The 19,408-nt window shown below is 46.1% G+C and overlaps 1 protein-coding gene across 2 annotated transcripts; it reads right to left on the minus strand.

Annotated features, from left to right (window-relative positions):
* Nucleotides 1–234: 234 nt before the first annotated feature.
* On the minus strand, nucleotides 235–17,015 carry PDK2 (pyruvate dehydrogenase kinase 2). Of its 2 annotated transcripts, none has more exons than XM_003768373.4 (11): nucleotides 16,687–17,015; nucleotides 13,958–14,099; nucleotides 5,448–5,519; nucleotides 4,804–4,988; nucleotides 4,424–4,513; nucleotides 4,085–4,162; nucleotides 3,853–3,929; nucleotides 3,640–3,738; nucleotides 3,258–3,365; nucleotides 2,723–2,836; nucleotides 235–1,939 (listed from the first exon to the last, which is right to left on the minus strand). In XM_003768373.4, exons 1-11 carry the CDS (start codon nucleotides 16,991–16,993, stop codon nucleotides 1,799–1,801), a joined length of 1,413 nt encoding a protein of 470 aa, XP_003768421.1. In that variant the 5' UTR covers nucleotides 16,994–17,015; the 3' UTR covers nucleotides 235–1,798. The 2 variants fall into 2 exon arrangements, with proteins under 2 accessions (XP_003768421.1, XP_031821921.1); XM_031966061.1 differs by lacking the exon at nucleotides 16,687–17,015 and adding an exon at nucleotides 16,619–16,639.
* Between the last annotated feature and the right edge of the window lie 2,393 nt (nucleotides 17,016–19,408).

Consider the following 19,408-nt stretch of genomic DNA (forward strand, 5'->3'; position numbering starts at 1 on the left):
CAGAGAACATATTCGAACTGTCTGCCAAAGGCAAAGCCACGTACTGTGTAAGGGATGCATATAATCTAGATACTGAATGTATTACACCATCTCATGTGTCTTTTAGGGATGTGTGACATATTCTGTATATTAAAGGGAGGATATCATGAGATATGGGTGAGTGGGAGGGCTTGGGGCAGTCCCCTCCCTCTTCACTGCCCTCCCACCACCACTAGTAAGCAACCAAACTGGAAACCTCATTTAATCTCCTTTTTACCAGGTGTAGCCAGGAAGAACACACAACTTTAACCTCTCGTGTGCTGGACAGCTGAGAGGGAGCCTCTCCAGGGATACAAAACCAGATATGTACATACAGCTTGAGGGGGCGGGAGGGGGCGGGGTAAGAGCAAGCCACACCAAGCATCAGGGTGGTTTCTGGGAAGGAAGAAGGAAGGAAGGACAGAAAAGGAGTCCAAGAGACTGCAGCCACTTCAGGCAGGATGGGGTATATATGATAGAGAGCCTCGACCAAGGAGGGAGAGGAAAATACTGTTTAAGCAGAGGAGCTGGTGAACTCTGGGAAGACTGATATTTGGGGTTATCCTTAGTTTCCTTCAAAAGGAGTCTTCTCACTAGACCAATGTTTGCCCCAGTTTCTCTGGGAGGAGGGATTCCCCCATTCATGCAACTTTCTTCCTCATCAACCCAATGTTAGTTGGAAACCCAATAAGCCCATTAGCAAAGTGGATGCAACATTGACCAGAAGCTCTCTGTTCTGCTTCTGGTAGCTGGGGTCCTCTCTTCTCTCTGTCCCCAGCCCCAGCCAGTCCTTTCCAACACTGATAGGAGCCCAACCCCTAGGAATGTGTGTGGAGGGGAGTTGGCTCAAAGGAGAAGGAAAAGGCAGGCTGAAGGGTTCGAATGGAAGACTACAGAAAGTGGATAAGTGGCAAGGCACCCAGAATACTACCCCACTCCGAGATAGAGAAATGACAGATTTTGTCTTAGGTGGGGTTACCTCCCATGAATTGTCATTGGAACCACGGCTCCCCCAGGTGTGCCAGTGACCTCAAGGAGGTCTGTTCACCAGGGAGACCATTCCAGAGGTCTCCCTCGAAGTAACTTTATGAAGATAGACCTGGGGACCACTGTAGTGACGTCTTCACTGTCACTGGGTCATCCAGGAAAATCCCTGCCTTTTACTTGGGGTGACAAAGGGACAAGAGGAAGGTCACTAGGGATACTATTTCAGGGGTCTTAATGGCAACAGAGATTGGCACCTAGAGGCCACTGTAGTGAAGGAATCATCCCAGTTGCCAAAGAAAAAAAACATTTCATCAAGGAAACCTTCCTTCTTCCCTTGGGACAGTGGGGGTGAAAGGAAAAGTCACTAGGCAGACCACCCTAGGGGTCTTCCCAAGAAGACCCTTGGAAAAGGGTCTATGGAAAAAAATTGGCACCTGGGGGCCGCTGTAGTGAAGGCATCACTGCAGTTGCCACAGAAACAGTCAGGTTATCAGGGGTAACATTTCCCCCTCCCCCAACTTGAATTGGTTAGGGTAGAGGGGAAGAATCTCCCCAGGGGACTCTATGGAAATAGAAATTGTCATCTGGGCGTCAGTGTAGTAAAGGGAATCACCATAGTTTCCATGGAAACAGGTGACATCCCCCAACTCCTTAGGGTGGTAGACATAGGGAGAAGGTCACCAGGGTGACCTGTCCCTAAAGAGATCCATCTGTCCTCACGGCCATCACCGCAAAGCCAGGAGGGGACGTGCCCGCAGCAGGCACCCTCCCAAGGCCTGCACTGGCAGCCCATTTAGCTGACTCGGTAGGTGGATGTGTTCTTGGGCTCCGTGCTGGGCACACACCAGTCGCCGGCCTCCTGGATGGTCTGGTAGTGACGCCAGGCTGACTTGTTGTAGACAGGCAAGCGCTCCACAGAATCTGTTGACAGGGCCTGTGGGGAGGGGGGGTAGGTGTTAGTGCCCACCACATTCCAAGCACTCCGGCTGACCCTTGGGCAGGTTGAAGAAGGCCGCCTAAGGTCGCCCCAGGAGCTTTCCTCCCAAGAACAGCCCAAGTGCTATAAAATCAGGAATAATTATTCCCAGAAACCAGGGCTATTCTGGACTGTCAGCTCATCCCCCGTGCAGGCAGTGTCTTTTTCCAAAACAGAAAAGGCAGAGGAATTGATCTTAGTGGCGGGAGGCACCGCAGAAAGCCGTATCGAGCCTCGGCCTCCCCCTTCTGGCTCCCTGGCAGTCTCTGGTCCTTTGCCAAGCAGCACTGACTCAGGCCTTTCCTAAATGGGTGGAGTACCCAGGCTTCCCACACGAGCCCTGGGAATTCCCTTAGAGCTCCCCAGAGCCGAGCCACAGGGTGAGAGCATAATCAAGTGACTGTGACATTGGGTCCTGTTGGCTCGTTGTTCAGCAGGACAGCAGATACAAAGGATGCTGGGCAGTTAACACACAGTAGGTCAGTCCTATCAACTTTCCATAGTATTAGCCTTAGGGACTCGAAAGCCGATGAGACAAACTTCCCAGGTTCTGCTCTAGTATCCTGGGGGCAGGTGCCTTCCTCCTTCCCACTCACCCTCATGAGACAGTGACCTAGTCACAGGCCCCAGGGCTAAGCTGGTAAGGGGATAGAAAAAGCAGCAGGCTCCTCCTTGTTCCATTTCAATGCCAGTTGGCCATGTCACAGGGGGCAGGAGGATGAGGAGAAGAGAATCACTCACCTTTAGATAGATGACAGCGTCAGTCCCGAAGCCCTCCATGGAGAAGAGCTGCAGGTCACCCTGGAAGTACTTGGCATAGAGGCGAGATATGGGGAGTCCGTAGCCAAAACCAGCCTGCAGGAAATGAGGGACTTGGTTACTCCGTGGAAGGAGACCCGGGGACAGCAGGAGAGACAGGAGAGGGAGGAATACCATGAGGGAAATGGAAAGAAAGGAGAAAGCTTGGGAAGAGGAAGGGCAATGGCCCAAAGGTACAGATGGATGAGTAAGTCTGTCTGAGGAAGAGAATGAGTTGTGGAGGAGAAAACAAAGAGAGGGAGGGAACAGGGATGTGTAAAAATGTCAAGATACGAAGAGAGATAATGTTAGAGAAAATGAATGCCAAGAGACATAGAGACAGAGGGCAAGTCAAAATAAGTATGGAGGCAAAGTCAGAAAGACCGAGAGGGAGAAGGACCATGCATGAGTCTGGGAGCTAATAAAAGGGGGAGCCATTGGGAGGGGCAGAGAAGGGCACAGAGAGGGTCCATCTCACCAAAGGAGTCCCTCCGGAGCCTGGCTGAGGGGTGGGAGCTGTTGAGTACATGTAGCTGAAGAGTCTCTCAATCTTTCGCAAAGGAACTCCCCCACCCCGGTCACTCATCTAAGTGGGACAAGACATGTTAGCAGCTCCCCCCTCACCCAGGTGAAAAAGTCTTAACTTCACCTACCTCAACTCCCAAGCTCTCCAAATATTCCTGTCCCCAATCCCTCTTCCTTCTTCAGTCCCTCCTCCCCCCATTGTCTGCCCCAAGCCCAACTTCAGGGAGTGAGGAAGTCTTTGGGGCAGAGGAAATAGCCTCATATCAAGGGAGTTCATGAGAGGGAGCCCTAGACCACGGAGTTCATGAGAGCCTCCGGGGTCAAAAATCACATACTTTGATAGACAGATCTTCCTCACCCAAGGCCACCATCACCTTGATGGGTGGCAGTGTGAGGCTGGACTCATGGCTCTCCACAGTCGCCCGCATGGCATTCTGAGAAGAGAGAGGCAATGTTAGGGATCTCTTCCTCAGATCCCTACTCCCCTGGCAGACTCCCCCCTCCCCCCCGCCATGCTACTCACTCCTCCCCATGAAGAGCTTCCTCACCTTGAAGAGTTCAAAGAGCATGTGGTAGAGATGGGAAGGGACGTAGACCATGTGGATGGGCTGTTTGGAGTTGGAGGCTAGAAGGAGGTTGAGTTCAGAAGTCAGGGAGATGCCAAGAGGTGACCATGCTCAGTGCCCCACCCCAATCTCTCAGCCCTCTTCCTATCCACGCAAATTTCTGCCCATGTCCTCCCAACAGAACTTCCCGAGACCAATCCCAGCCCAAGCTCACCATTGATCTCCTGAATCTCCAGGCTGGGAGAGGCCATGTAATATTTGTCACACAGGAGTTTGGCCATATCATAGGCATCTGGAGGAAAGAGAGGAGAGTTCCAACACAGACACACATACATACACAATCAATCTTAGGACACAGTTTCCGCCTACTTGGGAAGCTCAGGCAAAGGAGCCATTCTTTGCCAACTGGGTGGTGCCAAGGGTTGCCACACTTGGCTAAAGTTTTTCCTTAAGCCTCTCACTTAGGAGACAAGAGGTTGTTGGTCCCCTCAGGTGCTGGAAGAGGCAGAGGCAGAGACATTCCATAAAGCACACTCACTTCCCCCATACTTACCTTTCACCACCTCAGAGACATCGCAGTTGGGATCGATACTGCCAATATGTTTGGGGTGCGCAGGGTTCGTGCTGCCATCAAAGATCAATGCTAGGGGAGGAAGGGGATATCTGTTATCCTGTCGGGTTCCTGACAGCTATTTTCAGCTCTCAGATCCTTCCTCAAACTCTCTTACCAGACAGTTCCTCTAACCCCTCCGACCACCCCCTCCTCAGCTTCTCTCATCTGACAACCCCCCTTCCCAGCTCCTCTCCTCCCTTTAACCCCTCTGAAGCCCCCACCTTTCCTGACACACCCCTTCCAGGTTCTCTAATCCTTCTAATTAAATAGTTCTCTCCCATCTCAGTTGCCCCCTTCCCCTTGCTCTCTGTGGTTCTCACTATGCTGGTTGATGAGCATTCGAATGGAGATCCGGCTAAGATAGAACCGGTCCAGGAAATACTGGATGTTCTGGTTGGAGACGGGATCATCCCCATAGGCCTCTTTGTATTCCAGCACCCCCTGGGCCATAGTGGGGACCACATCATTGTGCCGGTTGCGGATTGTGATCAAGGCATCTGTGAACCTGGGGAGGGTGGGGGAAGAGCTGTTTTTCTCTTCCCCAAACCTGCTCCCCATCTCCAGCCTCCCAGAGTTCCTCATCATTGAGGCTCCTGCCTCACTAAAGCACCATACCTAAGATTCCCCCTACTCCAAGTACCCAAGAGCTCAGTTCCCTTAATCTCTTCTCCATCCCCCAGAGCAAACATCCTAGCATGGAGGGCCACAGATCTTCTAGCTGGAGAACTTGCCTTCACTTCTGTCTGTATTTAATTTCTCTTGGTTAGACGAGAAGTTAGGGGGAAATAGGGGACACCCTCTACCATACTGGAAGTTATTACTAAGCAACAACTACCTCCTCTCCTTCTCCCAGATCAGGCCCTGGTTCTCAGCAGGGCTCCAGCCCTAGAAGGCACGTGGCCCAGGGGCACAGTTAATGAGTGACCCAACTGTGCTTATTTATAGAGAGTACTCAATCACTTACTGTCCCAGAGTGCGATGGTCCTCAGGATCTTTGTCCAGGAACTCCATGATGTCCAGAAGACTTTGGACATACCTTTGGGCAGAGTTAGGAGAAAAGAGAGAGGAAGAAGGAACTAGAATGTGTTTGAACCAGCTTCTTCTATCAGGCTAGATCAACCTTTTTAACTACTCCAAAACTTAGCCCTTGCGGGAAACCTTCCCAGATTAATTACTCTGACCAGTCCAATACCCTGTTTTCTCTTGTGACCAGAGGGTTTGGAAGATGTAATTCAATACATTTATTAAGCATCCTCTATATGTAGAGCTTGAAAAGAAATGGGAAAAATACTGAAATATTGAAATACTGAAATAAGACTTGAACGAGATGATGTAAGATCTTTCAAGACAGTTGTGAAAATCGAGTAAGGCTTCAAAGTTTGAGTAGCCTGAAGGACTTTAAGCATCAAGTCAAGGGCATACTTAAGTCCCCTTGTTATCCTCCTATGACATCAGTGTCTTTCTGTTTAGGTCAAATATGGGCAACTATGTACTTATTGGTCAAGTTCAATTTCTTAGGTAGTTCCCACATTTAGAATGTGAGATCCTCAGCCAATAAGGATGAGGGTCAGTGGTGGGAGGGGGTATTTGCGTTAGGGATAAAAGTGTTGACTCTGCCCCCTACAGTGCCTCCTCCCTTCGATTATCTGCTCGATGGTTGGGACACCCGATTCTCGGGAGATCCTATAATAAACTTTGCTTTGCTTCTAGATATCTCTCCAGCTTTTTTTATTAAATGTTGCTGAACCACACAGACTCTTTCCTCATGGAGTTTTAGGTCTAGCAAAAGCATCTGATACATAAAGAAACAACTGCAACACAAAGTAATACATGAAAAGTGAATAAAAAGAGGAGCCAAATGTTATATGAAGGTCAAAAGGGGAAAAGGTCATTACTGGCTGAATTGAATCTTCACTGAAAAGGTGGAATCTGAGCTGAGTTTCAAAGGACAGATAGGATTTCAATAGGGATCGAGAAGGGGGAGGAGGAGGAAGAAGAAAGCATTCCAGGTGGAGGAAATACCACGATTACGAGTCAGGCAAATAACCCCCACCCCCATCAATCCCCAAAGGTCTTAAGGGCATTCTTCTTTATATTCCTATTATCCTTCACTTAAGGGAGTGTGGATAGATCAGAGAAAGGGAAGTCCCAGGTTTACAGGTGGAGGTAGAAGATTAAGAGTCTTGGGTCTCTCCTTCAAAGGAGATATACAATTTAGAGTTTGGATGAGAAAGTAATCAAAAGGGAAGGGGATGGCATCAACTGTGGGCTCTAAGCCAAGAAGTCCCACAGAGAAGTATCTTCATGCATGAGTTGTTGGTAAGGAAGAAAGCTGGATGAATTGAAGCAAAGGGCAGGAAGCTGTGCCAAGGGGCAGATGGGTACCCTGCCTGTTTATTCCAAGGGGCCTTTGGGTAGGATCAGAGTCCAAACTGCTGGGAGCAAAAGCAGACAGCTGGGACTTTCTTTTCCAGCTCATACTAATTCATTTCAGCAGCCTTATCTGTCCTAGGGAGGTGGAACTGCTGGTCACACGCGCTATAAAAGTGATGGGGGTCTCCTCTCTTTCCCTTTACTGAGGGATCAGGGAACTTGGGGGGAAGAGTGACCATGGAAAAGAAAGTCAGGACAGAGAGAACAGTGCTAGACTTGGGAGCCAGGACAAGTGGGTTCCCATTCTTTTCTTACCACTCTGCAAGGGGAGAAAAAAGTAGAAATCTTATGAGAGGAAGGCGTTTTTCCCTTTGTACTCTACTTGTCAGTAACACTTAAGTGCTATCCTTAGAAGCCTGCCCAACAGCATGGAATCCTGAGTTTCTCATTCTGGTGGGGAGAGCTCTATAGTTTCACTGTCCTTGCCCCAGTCCTGTATTTGGGGCAATACTAAAGCAGAGTTTGGATTTCTCCAGTCATCAATTTGCTGCCTTTTAGAGTAGAAAAAGAAAACCTCAGAGCTGAAAAGGGCCTTAGAGACCATTTAGTCCAAAAGAGAAGGAAAGTGATTAGAACTCTGATCTCCTGACCTTGAATCCATGTTGTAAAAGGATCGGATGAAGAGACTGAGGATGCTCAACTTGGAGAAAACTCAAGGCAGAATAGCTGTCTCCAGGGATTCGAGGGCTGACACATAAAAAGGGGAGTAGGCCTGTTCTGTCTTACCCCAGAGAGTAAAACCCAGGACAATGGGTAGAAATTGCAGAAACTAATTTAAGCTTTTTTTTTTTTTTTTTTTTTTTTTTGCTAATAATTAGAGCTTCTCTAATAGTGGAATGGGTTGCCTCAAGGGGTGGTGGGCTCCCTTCATTAGAAATCTCTAAGCAGACTCTGGATGACCACTTATCAGTATCTTAGAACTAAGATTTTTCAGGTAAAGAAGGGATCATGTGGCTGTTGAGATCCCTCCCAGCTCTCCAATTCTGTGGTTCTGTGACCTAGGCATCTCTGACTGTTCTGTCATTGCTAGGATCAGTGCCTAACTCATTCCAATCCCCTAACTCAACATGTCCTTCCAGCCCTGAAACCTCTACCCAGGCCTTTAAAAAAAATCAGTCACAGTTGCTTCCCCCAGAGAGTGACCCACGATCACCTCTATATGATTGCCACCTCATCCCATCAAGGTTTCCAAGTTTACTTATTTTCTCCTTTATTTGTCTGTCACATCACTGGTTCCCAGTCAGTTTCTGGGTCAGGGCACTTAGGTACACTCTAAAGACCTCCTTCATATGTTTCAGAGGGCTGGGTTTCCTATGGACACTTTCTGACCAAGCAGACAAGGGGCCTGATAAGGACACTGAAGGCAGGGATGTCTCTGGATTACTCTGAGTAGGTGTACCAGCTGGGAATGTGGCTGAATACAAGGAGGTAGTTGGGGGGACTGATTTGGCTTAGGAAGGGATGCTTCCCTGATGTGTGACCAAAAACCATTTGGAAGTAGTGTTCAGAGCTGGCCAAAGGAAGGAATCATGAATCCTCCATTAACTGTAAACTCCCCCAAGGACTGTGTTTCACTTATCAGATGAGGGAAGGGGAGGGGTGCCCCCCCCCCCCTCCCCAGGATGATGTTGGACTAAGAGTTGGGACTGGAGTTCCAGCTCTCTCATTTAATATCATAAACATGTCACTAATTTCTCTGGGCCTATTTCTTCACCTGTAATATGAGAAGGTGGAATAAGGATCTCTACAACCTCTTCTAGCTATCAATTTAACATCTTCTAATCTATGCGAGATAATGTCTTTTCTAAAGGACTGCAAACTGCCTGAGGACAGAGATCCGCCTTCCCCATCAGGCTAGGGACTCCTCAGAGGCAGCAAGTATCATATCTCTGCTCAGTAATTCTCTAAATTCGAGGCCCAGGAAGAAGGTGGAAAGTGAAAGAAAAGGTCATAACTTTAATCTCATGATTGATGACTCTTCCTGATGACTCTATGTAAAGAATCCTACAGATTGGGGAAAACAGTGACTTTTTTTCCATTTTATTCCATTTTGTTGATTTTATTCCATTAATCTTTCTTTTGTGTGTCTGTGAGGGGGGGAGGGGCAATTGGGATTAAGTGATTTATACAGAGTCACACAATTAGTAAGCATTAAGTGTCTGTGGCCAAATTTGAACTCAGATTCTTCTGACTCCTGGGCCAGTGCTCTATCTGCTACACCATCTACCTGCTCCAGCCCTTTTATTTTCTATAGACAAATTTCTTCTGGTTCTGACATTTGCTTTGTAAATTTAGCTTTGTAAAATTAATTCTATTTTCCTACTGACCCACTATTATATAGAAAATGTGACCTTACGGTAAAAGATTCCCAATCCATGGGGCCAGCTGAAAACCTGGAGTGAAGAAAGGGCTGGGTAAGATGAACATCTTAGTTTGGCAGCTGGGTGACACGGGGGATATAGTGCTGGACCTGATACCTGGAAATCCTGCATTCAAATCCAGCCTCAGCCACTTACCAGCTGTGTGGCCTTGCAAAGGTCATTTAACCCTGTTTGCCTTAGTTTCCTCATCTGTAAAATGAGCTTGACAAGACTGAAAACAACTGAACAACCACCACAACTACTAAGAGACACAGTGTCCAGGTAGCAGTTTCTCTTTGCAACATTGACTCCATATTCTGATTCTGTAATAACTGCTCCCTCCCAACACACACACACACACACACACACACTCAATACTTTCTCTCTCTCAGAATGTAATATATGTCACACATACACACACACGTATATGTTTATCACAATATCTATAAGTGCACATATGCTTATACACACAAATGTACTTTCTTCATCATATTTTTATTTTTAGTACTTAATACAGTGTCTGGAACATAATAGGCACTTAAATGTTTCTTTATTAGTTAAGTGGCAGATATATGTAATATATATACATGCATATGGTATTGTAATCCTATTATATATAGATATAGATATATATTTATGCCCACTCTGCCATATTGCCTGTGTATGTATATGTAAGAATATAAACACACACATATATTGGGGGGAGAGGGGAGGATACTAGGTTCAAGTCCAGCTTCTGACTTGTGATAACTATATGACTATAAACAAGTCAATAAATACCAAACCTCTCTAACCCATTAATTATCTTAACTACACACACACAAATGGGTCATGTGATTACTTCTAGCCTGTGGGAACCATATGACCATAAACAAGTCACTAAGCATTGATTATTACTGGGCTGTGGGAGCTGTTGTCTTATGGGGAATATCCCACTTCAGCCTGAAAATTCCTTAAATTTGATGTTATACATATCAAGCTGTTTCCTTGCTTTATCCACACTGTCAACATCACATTCTATATATTGAGTTTATTTAGGTTCAGAAAATGTATATGGATTGCATTGCAAATGTTAAAGCATGATGTTTCTTCTTTTCTTCCTTTTCTTTCTCTCTGTCTGTCTTTCTGTGTCTATCTCTCTGTCTCTCTCTCTTTCTCTTTCCCCCTTTACTATTTTTTCTGTCAGTACCTATATTTATATATTTATGGCTGAGAGTGATCCTGAGAATTAGATACCAATGCTATAAACGTGATCTTACATTCCCCTTCAGCATTTTATGGTTTCCAGGCTTTTACTCAGTTTTAGCCCCCAAGTCATCTGATTCATGGACTGACAGGCACCTTACAAGGCTGCCTTATTTATCCCCTACCTCCACTCAAGACCACCCCACAATTTTCATAAATGAGCCTCCAGGGAAAGAGATAGCCCAATGCCTCAGTCAGCCCTTCCTGTCACAAAATCTTTCTTCCTTTCTAACCTTAATACTTCCTGTTGCAGCTTTCATTCTTTCCTTCCTGTGATGTGGGTCTCTTCTTCTATAAACCTTCCTACAAGGTTCTGATGATGCTTATCCTGTCACCCTTCACAGGAGTGTTGGAAGGAAAAAGTGTTTTTTTATAAAACATAAAGTGCTATATAAATGTAAGGTACTACTGTACCATTGAATCAAAACCAAGTTAAATTTACCTTATTGTAGAAATACCTTCTATGAACTAATCTCAGTTGATTCAACAATGCTTACTCCTACTCACACACTTACCTTGCTTTAGGGGATTAAACACTTGTCCTCTATTAATACACCTTTTAGAAGCCAGCACTGCATCTTCACTATGCCATAACAAGAACATTTGAGGAATGAAATGAGCAAGGAGATAATAACACTAGCTCGTGTTTCTCTAGCACATTAAGAGTTACCTGATGCTTTCTTCACAATACTTGGAGAGAAGGCAGCAAATGAATGCATTATTATCCTATTTTTTTGCCCCATGGAGGAAAGAAGGAGGCATACAAGAATCATCTAAGTTAATACAGTTAGTGAGTGTCTGAGCCAACACAAATCCAATCTAACAAATTCAGTACTCCTGGTACTATATACATCACATTAGTATGCTGGTAACCTGGGCCAAACCAAATTTCTCAGACATCATTAACAAGTACATAACATTTTCCAGTACAGGAATCTACACATAGCTTAAGGGTAGAGAGGAGTTACATTCAGCTTAGCTCTTCTTCACTGTCCCAAGAACATGGTGTCCAGGGAGGGTGGGGAGGTCAATCAGAACAAGTCTTGTGCTAGAGCCAACAAGCCAGTGGGGAGATAAAGCATGATCAGTCAGTTGGACAGAAGGAGGAGGAGGAGGATGGGAAAGAACAGATGGTATCATCTCCTGCCTCCTTTCTAGCTCACCAACTCTCCTGAGTATTTATTTCCTACACATTTTCTGTGGAGGTAAAACATAGCAAAATACTGGGCTTTGAGATCTAGGAAGAGAGCTTTGGAGTCAGGGTTAATCCAGTTGAATTATAATTGAGGTTGATATCCTACCAATCAGAGAGAAAGTTTTAATTTTCCTTAGAAAGTGAAGTAGGGGGTAGAGGCAAAGGGGATATTTGGGTGACCAAGCTCTATATCCCCACTAAAGTAAAAGCCAAGTTCATTCTCTACAGGTCAGCCCATCATGCCCTTGCATCTGTGATTCCAGGCCTTTTGGTCTCAAAGGACAGAGATGATTTCCTAGCCACATATTCCTAACACTCAGAAAATCCTTCCTGTGGCCTGCCCTAAATCTGGCATATGGCAGTTCTGGCTCCTTTCTGAATCTTCTCATCTCCGCCCAACACCTCCAGAGCACCTCACCTTTTCACTGCCTACTCTTGCTGATCAGCATTCTAGGACCTTACCTTTCTTTCTCCTTCCCTACCCACTCATCCTAGTCAGCCCACTGGACCTTCCTAAAGAGAATGTCTTTAGGACAAGGGAGGGACACCCAATTAATAATATGTATTTTTACTGTTTAGTCTAACCTTTATTAGTTGAAGTCAGTTTTCTCCAAGGCTGCAAGCTGCATGTTGGGCAGGGATTCGGGGAGAAAATGTGCACACTAGTCATTATTTTTTCCCTATACAATATTAAATGAGAAGCATTGTGATATAGTGGATGGAGGGTCACCTTTGAAGGACCTGGTTTTAACTTCTGCCTTTGACACATCCTGGCTATGGGGAGCTTTTAGTGCTTAAGAAAACTCTTTAAGACTATAAGTGACAGAATAATGAAGAGCATTTTCATACCTGAAGTTCCTCATTCCAATGGGGAACCATTGAATAGATCTGAACCACCACAGTCCCAGCTCAAAAAAAATATCAAATAGGAAATTACATATGCAAAAAAATGATCTCTTACATGGGCCAATTTGGGGTTTAAACATAGACTTATGAACATTAAAGTCATAGTAATACTTAATCTTGGCCCTTGAGAAGAGCTGAGAAAGGGTATTTCTTCCTTTGGTGGAGAGGTGGTAGTTGACAGGTGTGAAGTATTACCTGGGCTCAGTCTGCTTTATACAAAGGAATGCTTATGAGGTAGAAGTAGGGAACAAAGGTAAGGTTAATATAATATCTGAAAATGATTGTGATAAAATCAGAAGGCATTGATAACATTTATTTTGAAGGTAAAAATGGGCTTAATGTCCTTTATTTTGTTCCAAAAATCTCCTCTCCCCTATCCTAGGAAATATTCCAAGTAAAGTAACTAGCATAAACAAGAATAGTAACCAGAACCTCAGAATGTTAGACCAGAAGAGAGCTTTTAAAGGCCCATTCAGACGAATCACCTCATTTCAAGAGGAGGAATTCCTGGCCCAGAGAGGAGGATCAATTTGTTCAAGCTCACACAGCTGAGTTAGTGAGATCAACGCAGCTCTAGAGCTGGAAGGGCCCTTAGTCCAATCCATTCATTTTACAGATGGAGAAACTGAGGCACAGTCAAAAGAAGTGAGTTGTCAGAAATCATGCAAGTGGTGGCTAGCAACCCCAGACCCCTTAACTTCAAATTCAGAGAACTTTCTACTTGACTGACAGAAGCAGATTGAGATGCCAGATCTTTTAACTTCCACTTTAAATTACTAGTGTTTTGATCAGATAGTTCTAGTTAATAAGTTAACCTTGTTTATTTTTCACCAAATCAGCCCAAGTGCTCTAATTTTATAAGGTTAGTTACTTAATACTGACACTAGCCTGGCAGGGAGGTCTGGTTGTGAAATAAATAATTTCCCATTTGAAGCCTGGTTTTTCATGTCAAAAAGGGTTTTATATATTGTATTATTTGTTCTTGTTGCGCCTTATTTGCCCCATAGGATGAGATGTACTGGGTGACTTCTATTAGATACTTTATCCTCTCAGAATCCTTTTTATTCCCATTTCTCCCATAGCTACTAGAATAATTTAGATCTCATCACTGTGCATAAGAAAGATGCTTTCAATCTCTGTGTCTCTCTTTTCTCTATCTGTCTGTCTCTCCTCATTCCTCCAAACCACTCTTTCTGTTTCTCTTTCTCACTTCTGTTTCTTTCTTCTTTCTTTCTCCTTCTCTGTCTGTCTGTCTGTCTCTCCCCACCCATTTCTCTCTTTCTGTGCATGTGTTTCAGGGGAATTGAGGGGAGGATTAAGAAAGGGTACTCTTACCAACTCTGTACCAACTGTACTGAGGGAGTTCCTAGTACCCGGTCTGGAAGCAAATTGATCTCCTTCATTATATTGGCCAGCCGCACAGGCAGCTCCTGTCTCAGGAAGGTGAAGGAAGTTTTTTCACAGGCATTGCTGGAACCTGATGGAAGAAAAAAGAGGAGTTGTTCTCAGGGAAGCTTAGATCAGGGTCTACCTCCTCCAAGAGTCCAGGACTGATCATCCCAGATACTAGGGTGTATCTAGTACACCTCAATTTCTTCCCTCTAAATTAGTCCCATGTGTACACATTGCTTTCCCTAATAGAATACCAGGCACATATGAGATGCTTAAGAGCTATTGATTGATGGCAAGAGAAGAAAGGACCTTTAAGGGGCATCTAAAAAAAAAAAAAAAAACAACCTATTTTACAAAGATGGAAACTGAGAAAACCCTGGAACAGAATAGCCTTATCTCAATTCTCATTGCTAGTAGCATAGTTCAGAGTAGAATACAGCTTTCCTGCCTTCCAATGCAGGAAGGCTCTCTCTAACCTTTATCCATTCATCCCATCTCTATAGCTATTCCCCAGACCTCCTCCATAGTTACATCTATTCTGCCTCACCCAGGCTCAATTAACAGTTTCTCCTTTTTTTCTTCTCTGTCAGAAGCTAGTAACTTGGGCAACAAGGAATGAAATGGGGAGGGAAATCAAATGTAATAAGGCCCCAGTCCCAAGGCTTTGTTCCAAAGAGAGAAGGATTCAGATTCTCAAGTTTCAGACAGCCCATGGGTTAAAATACTGACTCCTGAACAAGAGAAGCCGGGGCAGGGAGAAATTGGAGGCAAGTCAAAGGGAGGAAACAGGATCATAGGTCTGAAGCTGGCCAGTTCTTCAGAGGCCAATCAAATCCAACTTCTCCCCTCCTCACTTTATATATGAGGAGATCCAAGTGATTTATATATCACACAGGTTTGGGTTTTAGAGGCAGGAAATGGATCCAGATCCTCTGACTGTTAAGCCAGACTGTTAAACTATACAGTGATATCACCCAGCTATTCCTACTTCACTGTTTCTTCGAGAAGTAGATCTAAAATTCATCACTTTTGGCTGAAATTCTCCTCCTTGCTGAGGCCAGATGTACAGTTACCACCTGCCCAAGGGACCTATCTGAGAGGGAACTAGGATCCTATCCCTTGCCTTTTCTAAATCCAGGTCATCCCTTATACTCGGGGAGCTGGGATTCCTAGATCTTTGATTGGGGAGAAACTGACTAGAGGTGGCTAATAACCTAAATAAGGCCATAAAGGAATGGCAGAGAAGAATCAAGACTAGAGCAGGTGTCTAGCTGTCAACTCTGTTGACACTCTGGTTCCTGGTCCTTGCCAAGCTCTGTACTTAGTCCTCTTCCTCCCCAACTTTCCTCACCCTCCCTTGCAGTGATGCAGATTGTAACCAGAGCCAAGCACTCTCTCCAACTCTACAGAGATCTAGGAGACCTCCCTCCCTCCTTCCCCCCCCCCCCAGCTGTCACCAAAGAAGTGCTCAAGGGATAGACCAGGGCACACACAATACCCATTTCATGAGCTCAGTTAGTACAGCCTCTAACTGGCCCACCCACCATCACGGGGACTGGTACAAGGTGATCCTGATCCACAAGATGGGTGGGAGACCAAAAGGTAGTTTCCTTTCCCCTCCTCTATCCTACCCCCCAAGGAAAATAGTGTTGTTTCTGTCCTAAGTTATAGTTCATTGCCGCACAAAAAAACAACTGGTGAGTCTGGGACAGCTTTGATCTTCAAATGTCCTTGTTTACATGGGTAATCTTTGAAAGCAAAGGGGGTAAGGAAAGGGCCATTCGATCGCATACCCACTACCCCATTATAAGTTATATCGTTGACATTCTTCCTGACCAGCTCTATCTGCTTATTTCCTCAGTTTCCTTCTCCCCGTCTTTTCTCCTATCTCCTCCTTATCTTTATAAACTTCCCCTGGTCTGTTTATTCACCAATAACCCTTCGTAGGGGCCTCTTTCCTCTACCAGTCTCCTCATTAAACCTTTCTAAGCTGGACCCCTATTTTCCTGGCTTCTTCTCTATTTCCTTTCTCAGACTCAAACCCTATCCAGCTTTTCCATTAACTCTTTCCAAACCAGAAGTCAACTCTTTACTCTTCTTTAACCCCTTACAGCCAGGAGCCCCTGCCTCTCTCTTCATTAACCTTTCCCAGGCTGGAACCCTGGACCTCTCTCAGAGAGGAGCCCTTGGCTCTCCATTTAATGGCTATCCATTCATCCTTCCCAGCTGAGAGACCTGTAACTCTCCATTAACCCTTTCCAGTCTAAAGCCCCTTTGACTCTCTAATAACTCCTCCCAGTCCAGACTCCTTGATTCTCCCTTGCTAGCCTGGGACCCCTTGTGTCTCCACTAACTCTTCCCAGGATGGAGCCCCCTTGTCTCTCCCATTAACCCATTCTAGCTTGGAGGCTCCTTGACTCTTCCATTCACTCTTTCCAGGTTGGAAGTCCCTTTGACTTCCCCATTAACCTTTCCCAGGCTGGAGCCCCCTTGACCTTCCCATTAACCCTTCCCAGCTTGGAGTTCCCTTGACTCTCCACCAACCCTCGCCAGCCTGGAGCCCCTTTGACGCTCTATTAACTCTTGCCAGACTGCAGCCCTCACCTGCCTGCCGATCGCCCCTGCCCAGCCTGCAGTCCTTAGGTCCCCTCCTCGCCCAAAGCCTTACGCACCAAAGTCCAGAAACTGCTTCATGGACAGCGGGGACGGGGAAAACTTGCTGAAGTGCTCGATGTATTTGGGCGCCCCGGCCAGGGACGCGTTTTTTAGCAGCGCCCGAACCCAGCGCATGGCGGCGGCGGTGGTGTCAGCAGCGGCGACGGCCCCACTCCGGGGCCCAGCTTCGCTCAGCTCCCGCTCCCGACGCCCGAGCCAGCCACCTAGCCTGCTCCTTCCTCCCCTCCCCCTCCAGCACAGCTTTAGCGGCCTACGCTCCCTCAGCCTATCACCCGTCCCCCGCCCCCGGCCGCCTCCAATCATCGCGCACAAACAACTCCGGCCGAACCAAAGAGAAGACGCTTCGGCACGTGGCTTCCCGGGGCGCCCGCCCTCTTAACCCTTTCTGGTCCAAGTCCGTCTGATGTTGTGACCAAGCTATCGCTAAGATCCCGCCCCCGAGGCAGGAGCTGTTAACCCTTCCCTCCCTGTAGCCCAACCCATTGGTTCGGTTCCTCCCCAGAGTTCAAGTTCAACCATTCTAGTCTTGGGAACACGTTACCCCGGGTCTCCAGAGGTGAGACTCATCCTTCTGCGCTCTCTAGCGCCCCTTCATCCCCATTCCCCGTGTCCCCCTCCCCGGGGTGGGACGTGGGAGGCCCCTTTCCAGCTCGGCGCTCACGCCTCCAGGCCCGAGGGAGGAGGCTTTTTAAGCTGAGAGTGACTCAGCCGCACGTTTGCAAGGAAGGAGGCCCGCAAGTGGTGCAAAATAATTAATTCAGGCATCTTTGGCTCCCTTGGGAACTCGGAAAGATGGGAATGCTATGCCGATACTTGATTTTCTGGTAAGAAGAGCCCACTCCGGGCGGCCTTAAACTCCAACGCTTCCTCTAAACGCTTGGAGATCCCATGCCCCTCCGCTTTCGGCTCTTGTTTTTGAGGGTAGCGAAGGGAATCCTTCCCCCACTACATAATATACACGCATACCTACACCTTCCCCTTCTCTCTCCCCTTCTCCCCGCCCCAAGTCTCTTCTACGCGTAGGCTTCTCCTTTCCACCCAGGCTTCACTGCTCAGGGTCACCCTGATTCTTTCAAGGAAAAAGCAATTAGATGCCACCTCGTGTTCACAAGTGGTATTACGCAGGTGGTATGTCGGGAGGAGTTGGCAGGTGCTTATAAAGGAAAAGTGCCAGGTCCCACTGCCTGAGATATAAGGGAGAGCAAGGAAGTTTCTTCTTGTGAAATTTCCCACAGACCGGCCTTTACAGGGCCTCTTCCTAGAGGCAACAAGATGATGTACAATGTATCTCTTTTATGCATCATCTTTCCGCCATAAGAATATAAGCTCCTTCAGGAGATACCCAGCTCCCAAGATCCTGCAGCTGTGAAGCTTGGTACTTCTTTCAGTGTGTGCGAGCGCGTGCGCTTCACAAGTCTGCCCGCTCATGTAGGCATGTGTGCGTATTATGTAACGGGGAGTTTTCCCTTCAGCATCCCCGAAAACAAAAGTCTAAAGTGCAGGAGAACGGGAGCTTCAAGTGCTTAGGGGAAATGTTGGGTTTCAAGGCCTCCCTAGTGGGCTTCTCTTAACCAGAAAATAAAACTACCTGACGTTTGTTGTTGTTTAGTTGTGTCCGGGTCTTTGTGACCCCATTTGTGATCCCGGCAAGGGCAGTGAAGTGGTTTGCCATTTCCTTCTCTGGCTCTTTTGACAAATGGAAACCGAAGCAAACTGGGCAGAGTCACACAAAAATCATCTTTGAAATCAGGTCTTCCTAACTCCAAAAGTAGTGCTCTATCCATTGCACCCTCTAGCTGTCTGATAAACTCCCAAACTGCTCAAATGCCAACTCTGTAGTACATGACTTCTGTGATTATTCCCTTTCTGAGCCTCAGTTTCCTCAGGAAGGAGTTTTGTACTCTGAAATACTGTGTGGAAAAAGAAATACAACAGAGTCTCCAGAATTATTGAAATTAACCCTCCCAAACAGTATCTGTTCCTTTCCCAAAATAAGCTCATCAAATGTTTGGACAGTACCAAGCTGGGAAAGATTTGTTAGACAAGAGAATCAGATTAAAATATATCTCAGTAGGCTAGAACCAGGAACTGAAACGGGAAAAATGTGAAAGTTAAGATATTTACATGTAGTCTGTCTACATGAGCTCAAAAAACTGAATGAGTGGAGCAAGTAGGTGGAACATTTCCTAGCTGTGTGACTCTGGGTAAGTCACTTAATCCCAACTGTTTTAGCAAAAAAACAAAAAAACAAAAACAAAAACAAAAAAAACACCTGAATGAGTAAAGGATAGGGAAATGTGGCTAGATAATAGTCCACAAGGAAAAGACCTGTGTGGACAGCAGACTGAATATGATTCATCAGGGTTAAGCAACAGTCAAAAAGAAACTAATGGGATTTTAGGTTGCATTAATAAAGTATTATGGCCTAAGTTTTATGGTATAGTTTTGGGAGGCAATTGGGGTTAAGTTTTTTACTCAAGATCACACAGATTGTGTCTGATAGCAGATTTGAACTTCAGTCTTCCAGACTCCAGGGCTTTTCTCAGGAAGGGACTTTGAGCTCTATCAACACCTTGTAGAATAAGAATACCACAGAGCCTGCGGTTCTATTTGAAATTAACCCTCTCAATTATAAACCCTTTCTTTCCTGGAACAAACTCATCCAATGTTTGGACAGCACTAAGCTGGGGGTGGAGGGGGAGAGATGTTAAACAAGAG

This window comes from Sarcophilus harrisii, chromosome 4, assembly GCF_902635505.1.
Source record: "Sarcophilus harrisii chromosome 4, mSarHar1.11, whole genome shotgun sequence".
Taxonomy (NCBI): Eukaryota; Metazoa; Chordata; class Mammalia; order Dasyuromorphia; family Dasyuridae; genus Sarcophilus; species Sarcophilus harrisii.

Bases quoted from the DNA above. Each gene is read 5' to 3' on its own strand.
- PDK2 (XM_003768373.4), bottom strand. From the start codon at position 16,993: ATGATTGGAGGCGGCCGGGGGCGGGGGACGGGTGATAGGCTGAGGGAG. The intron at 4,989-5,447 runs GTAAGTGATTGA...CACCCTCCCCAG, and splicing joins GACCATCGCACTCTGGGACA to GTTCACAGATGCCTTGATCA. The intron at 3,366-3,639 runs GTATGTGATTTT...TGTCCCACTTAG, and splicing joins AGGAAGATCTGTCTATCAAA to ATGAGTGACCGGGGTGGGGG.